This window comes from Astyanax mexicanus, chromosome 11 (assembly GCF_023375975.1).
Source record: "Astyanax mexicanus isolate ESR-SI-001 chromosome 11, AstMex3_surface, whole genome shotgun sequence".
Taxonomy (NCBI): domain Eukaryota; kingdom Metazoa; phylum Chordata; class Actinopteri; order Characiformes; family Acestrorhamphidae; genus Astyanax; species Astyanax mexicanus.
The window spans coordinates 5188329-5199014 of record NC_064418.1 but is presented as its reverse complement, the minus strand read 5'-3'; the positions used below and the strand labels follow the sequence as shown (position 1 = coordinate 5199014).

At 34.2% G+C, this 10686-nt stretch overlaps 1 protein-coding gene across 2 annotated transcripts; it reads right to left on the bottom strand.

Moving 5' to 3' along the window:
- Positions 1 to 77: 77 nt before the first annotated feature.
- On the bottom strand, positions 78 to 6793 carry slc35a5 (solute carrier family 35 member A5). Of its 2 annotated transcripts, none has more exons than XM_049484979.1 (7): positions 6682 to 6793; positions 5253 to 5436; positions 4628 to 4726; positions 4140 to 4273; positions 3950 to 4017; positions 2560 to 3343; positions 78 to 1035 (listed from the first exon to the last, which is right to left on the bottom strand). In XM_049484979.1, the coding sequence occupies exons 2-7, from the start codon at positions 5413 to 5415 to the stop codon at positions 967 to 969; spliced, it is 1317 nt and encodes a 438-aa protein (XP_049340936.1). In that variant the 5' UTR covers positions 5416 to 5436; positions 6682 to 6793; the 3' UTR covers positions 78 to 966. The 2 variants fall into 2 exon arrangements, with proteins under 2 accessions (XP_049340936.1, XP_049340937.1); XM_049484980.1 differs by having other exon boundaries at positions 6676 to 6741.
- Between the last annotated feature and the right edge of the window lie 3893 nt (positions 6794 to 10686).

The window sequence follows — 10686 nt, the reverse complement described above, 5'->3', positions numbered from 1 at the left end:
GGACAAATAATATTCATTTAAAAACAATTATTGTAAAATTTCCAGATTCCTCTAATAAAAATACTGATAGACTGAGCCCGTATTTCTAAATTTAATAAATGTTTACATAGCAGCACCAGTATAACAGTTGGCAGATATATACATATAAAAAATCCTGCATATCAGCATAAGTGCACAACTCCTGATTTGTTCTATTTGTACTACATATTATACTATAATTTCAAAAGTTCTTACAACTCACAACTACTAAAGCATTATAAATTATGTTTCTCATGAGAGATTTATTCCGTAATTTATTTTTTGGTTGATTTATTTGATTATTTCAGGTTATCCTCTGCAAACAGTACAGCATCACCACAACAATCCTGTAATTTACCTGATATGAAAAAAAATGAAATGCATACTCATTTCTAAATGTAGTTTGGCCCAAAATGAGAAATGCAATGGCACAAGAGACAATACAGTCAGAATACTTAAATTATGAAGAGAAAAGAAAAGGATTTAGATATATTCAATACTTTTGATATATTCATCTTTGCTCCCCCTTTGTCATCTTCCTTTACAGTAAAACAATTACTGCAGTAAATCAAGTACACTGTTATATAATTGGTCAGTAGTGGTCGTTAATGGTAATAGGAATGGAGCGGATGTACAAAAGAACCATTAGAATGTGATATGCACTTTTGACAACAGTGCAAGACAGCCTGCAGACCATTGTCAATTTCAGACTTCCTGTTTAATCTAATAATATGCTTAATTCTGCTCAGTAGTAAACACCTAGTTACATTAATCATTGACATTTCTGATAAGTCTGATATCTCATTATATATATATACACCTTAAATATATAAAATAAGCTTTATAATTACAGCATTATAAATACAGGCACATTAACAGATCATTTACAGGATAATTACAGTAAAGCCACAGCAGGTGAAGGCTGGATGGCGAGTGGTTTATAACGACTCAGAAAGACTCTTCTTCAGAATCACTGTCTGTGTTGGACTTGGTTAGTCTCTGCAGCTCCTCCCCGTCCTAAAACACAAACAGCAGAGAGACAAGCAACATCACAAAGAGTGTATAAAGAACAGGGGTGAAAAATGTAATTGTCTAAATGCATTTGAATACTGTTTTTCATTGCAAGCATAATGCAATAAAATATTGCTACATATATATTATAGCATGAACCTAGAGTGTACTATTGCGATTATACCACAGTTTGATTATCACTGTTTATTGAAAGATTTTGAGTTAAGAGGACGAGAAAACATGATCTGTTTGGTTATAAACAGTCCGCAAGTTAAAATAGTTCCATTGCTGCTCTGTTTGTAGCTGCTCTGTTTAACTTGTAAGCGCTGCATCGTTGCTAGGTTACCTGTATGTGGCGGAGTAATACATGGAGAGCTTCGGTTACAGTGCATTACCGGCTGATAACAGCACTCATATAACTGTGATATAATAATCATGATATCACATTACTACATTTTTTTTTTCCTGAGCATACTCCAGATACTGTGTGTAGAGGTATTGTTCTTTTACAATATTCCCTATGTTCCCCACTCCAAACTAGGAGTCCTGAAAAACAAAAACTTATTACATATCTGGTATTGTTTTAAAATGATAAGTAGTTAGTCTGGTACAGCTTTTTTATTGATTCTTTAGAAAAAACTAAATATCTGGATAAATGTGTTGTATCCCGTAACCTTCAGCAGGTATATGACATTTTTGTCATTTTGCCAATTCCTATGTATAAGCTATTCATCAATAATGTATGTATACTTTAATATTCTGCACTTTTAGATGCAGCCAAAGTGTCCAAGTTATTGTATACTAACAATCTGTGCTGAATCTCAGGTGTCATCTAATTTAAATAACCTGGGAACATAAAGTGAAAGCTTTCAATCTCATAACTCTCTCTCTCATAAGTCCAGAACAAGCAACAAGAGTTTTTAAACCACTGCTACACAAAGTCTCCATTCATCTGGCTCTTAACCAAGTTCTTACTCTCTCTAAATATTACATTTAAACTAAATAACAAAATTCTCCAAGGTATGCCCTGGCGGCACTGATCTTCAACTTCATTACAGAGAATCAGGTTTATTTCCACTTTTCCTAAATCAGATTATCTCCCATCCAGTAGGGCCTGGCCTTGTCTATAAAAGAACCTTCTGTTTAAATGAAAGGTAATGAAACCACTGGCACTCCTTTAGCACTATAATTACCATAGTTTAATGTGTAGTTTTAATGTTTATGGCTGAATTCTTCATAACAAGCAAAAATAGGACGCTAGTTAGCTAGCTAGCTTTCCCGTTCCACCTTAAATGGTGCAACAGACGGCAGGGGCTGCAGCATTTAAGGCGGAATGGAAAAAAGGTAATAAAATAAAAGCTAATCAAAGCTAAATTTCCTTCACAGAGAAATTAAGAAATGGAGAATAATAATTAATTTCTGCACCATCTCCCCTTTGTTGTTGGTTGTTCCAATTATTAGGGGGAGGATTTCATCCTTTCCCCTTGTAATTCTGTTCGAAGCGGAAGGGGCCTTAATATGGATGCTTACCCCTCTTGACCTCTCGAACACCTCTCCGTTGATGACCCTGAGCCGCGCCTGCTGCAGAGCGTACTCCACGTCCTTTGGCTTGCTGCTGTGGTAGATAAAAATGGCCAGCAACACCGCAGGAGCCTGAAGAAAGAAGTCCAACGAGGGACGGAAGTCAAAGAGAAAGAGTGAAAGTGCTGTGATGATCACGGTGGTGATCTGGCCCGTCAGCACATGGAACATGTTGTCGCGAAACTTAAGGATGAAGGCCACGGAGAGGCCAAAGGCTGCGGTGACGAAGACCAGCACCACAGAAAAGGTATTGTGCCCGTGCAGCAGGCCACAGTGCAGCACGAGCTCCCGAGAGTCAGGGTGCAGGAGCAGCGTGAGGCTGTTGAAGGCCAGGCCAAAGGCGTACAGCTTGCTGTTCTGGATGAAGATGCTCTCAGCCAGCTGCTCGCCATCCTTAAAGATCTTCTCGTTGTAGATGTTGGCCATTGGTGAGATGAAGCACTGGAGCAGCAGCAGCACGTACCCCAGGCCAAAGCTGTGCAGACGCTGGAGAATCTGACTGTCCCGCAGCTGTTTTGGAAGACCCTCCACCCAGCTGGAGTTGCTGAGGTTGTGCTGTTGCGTCTCCGAGCGGGTGAAGTTGAGGCAGCCGCTGGAGGGAGTGGAGAGGTGTGCCGGGTGTAGGATGTGTGAGGTGTTGGTATGTTGGTTACTGGGTGTGCTTGTGGTTAGTGCCACTATGGAGAGGAAGAGGATGATTAGGGAAGCCCACTGCACCCAGGACAATCGCCTCCTGCAGGAAGAATGAAGCAGGACATTTACATTAATATTTCCATTCTTAGCACCCCCCAAAAAACCCATTCCATAACAGTAAAGTTATTTATCTGCTATTAACATGAAGAATTGGGTAAAAGCCATTGACATGCTATTTATAAAAAAAAAAAAAAAAAACGTTGTCTAATATTCACATGATACACACACCATTCAGACAGACCATCAGAGCAATAATTATGGCTTAAAGTCTATTCATGTAATCAACTAAACTGATATGAAAAAACAGTATTCTATATTTGTAGTAATCTGAATTTTTACCCAGAAAATAGGGTGCAGAGAAAAAGAAATTGGACTTAAAAAATTAAGTAAAGCTTTGTTTTGTCATACAGGTTTTATTATTATACAAAATAAATTACTCAGATCAATCAGTGCACCAATTAAAACTCAATGATGAAATTAATTGATAATACACTGGAGAAGTTAAAAGGTTTAAACACTTGGTTATACATAAAAAAACAACTGATGATTAAGGCATTCTTAGAACGTGCAGCAATATCATTTGTTGCAGATTTTATATATTCCCTTTATATGATATTAAAACAGTATCAATTAGCTCCATACTTACTTCAGAACAATCCGAAATAGAATGGCTGTGGTAAGAATAACAACGTTGGAGAACAATACTGCCATGGCCTGTGAAATAAACAAGAAGGTAAACAGTTAGTTTGATTTAATTACTTAAGATCACTTATAAATCTCCATCTAATAAAAGGATGCATGTTACACTACTGCTGAACTGATGAATTCAAACTTACAGGCTGTAGATAGGTCAACACATAGAAAATAATGAGGTTGTCAAGGAAATACAGGAATGCAGGGACAGCCCACTTTAGACAGCTACCAACAGAGGAACCAGAGGAGCAACATAAGTCTTTATATGAGCGTCCCTCTGCAAAGCAAACACACACACAAGAGAATCAAGCTCACAAATCATTAATAAAACATTACAGGACTCATAAACAAGGGAGTAGATACAATTGATGTTTAGTGAGCGAGCTGGTAAAAACATTCAGAAAAAAACATTGTATTAATAATATAGTATGTAATTACTAGGGCAATGAATGTCATGATTACCTAATACTCACAAAATCAGCACAAAAATGAACAACAGAAAAATCACTTCACAGTCTTAATTATTACAAAGTCACACTTATTTATTTGACTTGTGTAAACAGACAGTACATTCATGCATATGCTGAACTACTGTGACATTAAACAGGTTTGTTTCTTCCAAAATGCTCACCTCGAATAATCACTCGCAGTGACATCACTAAACAGAAGGCAAGCTTGACAGCCTCTGCCATTAAATTCACAGAGGCAGGGAGAAAATCATACTTATTCTCTGGAAAAACATGAAATCATAAAAAAAGATCATTAGCAGGCCATGAAACTCAAATATAATGCCTCTAGATGAGGAAAAACAAATATTTCTAATACAAACAAACATACTAATAATCATATTTAACATCCCCTTAAGCCTAGCAAATTATCCAGACTAATTTAGTTATCTCCAGAAGAAACCAGCAGTAACTAAAACATTCATAGCTGAAATTTTAGGAATACAGGATTTTGTTTGTATGTACACTGAATTAAATAATCATTTAATCTCTTACTTCTCTCAACAAAATGCGAATAAATGTATATAATTTCTACAATGTGATTTTCTGGATTTTATTTTTGATATTCTATCTCTTACTGTTAAAATTAACCTACTATTTAAATTACAAACTGTTCGTGGCTTTGTCAGTGGGCAAACGTACTAAAACAGCTAGGGATCAAATAATTCCTTTGCTGTAACAGAGTACTGTATTCGCTAATTAGAACTAAATGAGATCAACAGTAAAATGACAATTATACATCACGCTTACCTTCATTTTCAGAGAGTTTGAGCAGGATGATTCGACTGGTCCCCAGTGTAATAAAGCCCAAGCCCAGAGCCAAGGTGTAGGCCGAGGAACGCGAGCACAGCCAGGAGCGTGGACAGCAGCAACAGCAGCGTGAGGAAGAGGAGGAGGAGGATGGAGGAGCCATTCTGAAGAGGTGTTTCTGTAGCTGAAACCAGCAAGGAATAAAAAAACACACACTTACTACAGTTACTACTACAGTGGTGAAAAAGCAATACAACATACATTTTTTTTTTAGAAAGGTAAACGATAAGGAACTGGAAGTGAGATATGAGATTTGAATAATAAGCAGAACCTTAATATATCCCTGTTATCATTTTGATTCAGTTGATCTGTCAACTAAGATGTTTGTGTATGACATTTGGCTTTGGCAAATGTCTAGCACCAAAAAAGAATAACCATGAACTGAATGACCCTTAACCCTGTAACAAAATGATATATACGATGCAAAAATGTAGAAAGTGGCATATATTACACAAAAGAAACTGCACTGCACACTGTTTCTATATTACTAATCTGTGTAGGGTTACTAAAGGGTAAAAATTGTACACTATACATTCAGTGTAATTAGCTGCTGTCCAATCAAAAACATATATTTAATTTTGTCTGTTTTAAATGTTCTACATTCTTTGAACCTGGTACTCTGTCTAATAATTCTGGGCGAATAGACCAATAGAAATGTTCCAATTAAACAGAATAAACTCTTATTTTACCCAAACATCCATTCAAAATTAAGAACATTTTGCAAACGTGCAACAAACTGTGCAACATAGAGCTAGAACACTATAATAAATACTATAATTTCAGCAGACATGAGACAGTTTAACAGACAGGACACACTCTAAAAGTGTGTGGTGAGGATAAGGTGCTGAGATATGTAACTATCATACTGTAACATATAAATATAACGTACTGTAACATACAGTAACATCTAGATATATGTTGAACAATGTGTTGCACCTTTATTTTGTCTATACTGTACTGTATCTTCCATGTTGCACTGTGTGGTTCTGGAGGAACGTGGCTAATTTCATTGCACTGTGTACTTGTACTTATTTGGAATGACAGTAAAAGCCTCTTGCCTTGAACATAGAAAAGTGAATTTAGCTAAATGACGTATGTATATATGTATATATTTCTGATTTCTATTTTTTAACCAGATAACACGATAAGTATAGATACTGCAGTAATGTTAATATAAACAGCTGCTAGTCTGTGTGTGTGTGTGTGTGTGTTAGTATTGATTAGGCTGGACACGCAGACTGCAGAGGAGCCCAGCACACACCCTCACTAACACTAACACTGACACTGAGTACAAATAAAACAAAACACAGATAAATCCTTCAGTAAATTAGCTAAATAACAGTGTTTATGGTTTTGTTTCTACCTTTACCTGTCAATCAGCTGCTCTCCACTCTTCCCAATTTCACGCCGACGCTACTGCGCACGCGCACGGTGAATCCGGCGTCATCGCCCCGCACTTTCACAAGTAAAGTCCCCCTTCAGATCAGCTGTAAATAAAATACAGATATTTTTGTTTCGTATACATTTTTTAAATGTTTATATTTATTAAAAAATCATACAAATAATCTAAATACTACTCTAAGTTATATCTTACTAATTCCTATAAGTTACGTGAAAAATATTCACGTAAAAATAAAAAATATTATTTATTTAATTTTAGATTTTTTTTTTATTTCTTGACATATAAGTGACCGTGGTAAATATTATTTGTATATTTATATAAGTTTGTGTTGTAAAAAATAATGTTTATATTTTTAAAATAAATCATAAAACTTATCTAAAAACTACTGCAGAATATACTTTACTAATGCCTTTATTTTATATTGATAAAAATATTATTTATTTAATTTATTTCCCCACATATAAGTAAATGTGGAAAATTTATATATTGGGGTATTTATATATTTATATACGTTTGTGTTGTATAAATAATGTTTATATATTAAAAATAAATCATACAAATAATCTCAATACTTTTACAGGATATATTCTATTAATTCCTATATTTTATGTAGATAAAAAAATATATATATTATTTTATATAACTTATTTCTCCACATATAAGTGACTGTGGGAAATTATATAGGGAAAATATACTGTAATTTAAAATAAAAATAAAAACTGTATTTTAAGATATATTATAATATTACATTTTATTTGAAAATACAAAACATGCAGTCAACAAATCACAAAATAAATCAATGAAATAAATAAGTTAGAAGCATTTTTAGCTTCAGTTGAGTTACACTATATTGCCAAAAGTATTCGCTCACCCTTCCAAACCAATTAATTCAGGTTTCAATCACATCCAATAATACTAACAATATTTAGCCTAAACAGTAATAAGAGCACAGTAATGAAAAAGTGGAGATACTTTAGTGACGGTGCTGAATTAGTAGTTCTAAATCATTGGTAGAGAGAAGACAGTAAAGGACGCTAGAGAAGACAGTGAAGCATAAACCACAAGGGTTAAGATTCTCATTAGTTTTATCAGAAAATATAGCTGAATAGCTGTGAATGTTAGTCTGCTTGTCTCTGAGTCTGTTTCCTGAACACAAATTATAGTCTAGACAAAGCTGAAAGGATTTCCGCTGGGGAATCTTCACTGACAGTGTTTAGTCTTAAAAACTAAACCCTGTTTATAATTTCTTTTTGGAGTCTACATGTTTAATATCCTTGTTATTCATATTCTAAGTCTATGTAAGAGTTGCTGTTATTTATAGCAGCACCAGCAGGGGATACAATAGAGCTTTTCCTGTAAGGCTGTAGAAGCCTTAACAGACTGTTGCACCTATTCCATCCATTTATTTGACCCTTCCAGTGGTAAACTGTTAAGCAATGTTGGGTGATATGACATAAATGTGACATAATTATATTTTAATAATACATATTATTTTTATATATTAATTATACATAATTATACTAGAGATATTCAAGATATGGATAAAAGTACAAGTGCTACTCTTTATTCTTGACATCCATAATGTGTTCAGAAAAGCATATCATAATGTCATTATGTCTAATTATAGCTATAAACAGTGTCAGATCATTTGGCTCAGCTCTATATTTGTCTAAAATAAGTTTACTACTGTATAAATTAACTGAAATAATGTGAATACTGCTAAAAATGCATTTGTTTTGAGTTATAGTTGCTTATGCTTAAATTTCAGGTTTTCCTTTGTTTATGTGACTTTATTGCGGAAGCATTTTATTACCAGAGCTCCACCACTTTCTCCACCACTTCTGGGCATGTCAGTGACCTTCCACTTCTAAATCCTAACAGATGTGCAAAGTACCTTAGGGGAATTTTCCATCAGACAATGACGAAATTCCAACTAATTAAATTTTTCTGTCATGCAAGGTTTGTGATGCATATCGCTGTAACCATGCCAGTAAAAACATCACTGATCAGAAATGTGTTCCTGCTGACGGTAAGACAGTATGAGGTTCTTCTTGGAATTTTTTGACAGTTAACAGATTTTGCAAGATATTTTATACGAGTAAGACAGTCAGAGCCTCTGACAGCAGTGTTTTAGTTACTAAGTTACAAAGTGTCTTCATCCTTTTATAATCACTCACCCACACTTTATTTAGACAGTGTTGTCTCATCTCACTGCCAGCATTTCTTTATTATTTATTATTATTTATTATTTAACAATAAAAATTATTATTATTTATTGTATTTATTTTGCAGTCCCTGGTTGGTCACAGCATTTTAGTGTCATACCCGTGTGGAGCTACTACATCTGTATAATGTCCAATTTGATATGTCACTTATTTCTAAGTTACATTGATGACAGTCCAGTAACTTTACCCATGTTTTGGTCAGTGTTTATTGACTTTAACTTAAAAAAGAAAAAATCATTTGTCAGTTAATGTAATGCATCATGTCATGAACATCATAATACTACACTACATATGTTAAATAATATAATACAATATACAGTAATATTGTATTATATAAGTACATATTTTAATGCCACAGTCATCAGCTTGTTTTACAGATTTGAAAAAGTATCCAAACATGTAACAAGAAAAAATACAAGAATAGACAATTTGCTATTATTTCTGTTAGTAACAAAAACTAGATTTGAGGAAATTCCTAGTTTTACATTTTAGGGCAAATTCTATAGAAACAAAGGGATACATTAATTGAGCAATGTGAAATTATCAGAAAATAATATCACTATAAATTCTTAGATATAGTCTAAGTAAAGATTTCTTTGGCTCATAATGATACGATATAAAACCATTTTCTAAATGATTTATATGGGACCATCTACAAAAATTCTACTAATATTAAGAAAGGAAAACAAGCATTAAACATCAACATGGTCCTTCTGAGGTGATAACATGACAGATCTGTCCTATCTGCTTTAACCACAAATACAGTTTCTTTTCTTTTTTTGTGTGAACATGATGTACAATCTTTCTGTCCTATTTGTTCAGCTGCGTTTACAAATTGTCAGCACAAGTGGGCGTGTTTTTTTTTTTTTTACATATTAACCACCGGCTCTCACTACAAAATGAAAGTGAAAAAAAACAATTGTAGATATCCTCTGGTGATATCTAATGGAGAATTTATTGCTGTTACCTCCAATTATTATCACATGCTAAAAATGTCTAAACAGTAAACAGGAGATACATTAACATTTAGAACATGCTACTCTTTAATCTTTTAGTCCTCCATCTCTGAAAAAGTGAATGACGTCATTCTTCCAGGCAGTGAGCACAAATACTGCTGGTACCTGACTACTGACACGTCCCCAAAAGCTACAGTGTCACCTTAACAAATTACTCCTGAGCTGCATTCAGAAGGGTTCACTCATTGACTTCTTCATTATTCACTGTGGCATAACGTTATCCAAAAGCAGCGTGTAAGACTGATGAAGGAAAACATGCCAAGATGCATGAAAACTGTGATTAAAAACCAGGGTTATTCCACCAAATAATGCTTTCTGAACTCTTTAGCTCTTCTTAAAACTCTATAAATATGAACTTGTTTCTTTGCATTATTTGAGGTCTGAAAGCTCTGCATTTTTTTTTTTTTGTTGTTTTTTCAGCTATTTCTTATTTTCTCTGCTAAACGCTCTAAATGTTGTAAATGACCATATTTTTATTTGGAATTTGGGAGAAATGTTGTCCGTAGTTTATAGATGAAAACAACAATGTTCATTTTACTCAAACATATATCTTTAAATAGCAAAATCAGAGAAACTGATTTAGAAACTGAACTGGTCTCTTATTTTTTTCCATAGCTGTATATCGCTAACTAGCGGCTAATAAAGTTAGCTTAGCTAACATAGGTAGTTAGCTAACCTAGCTAGGTGGTGTTAGCTGGGTTAGCTAACTAGCCAAATACCTATGTTAGCTA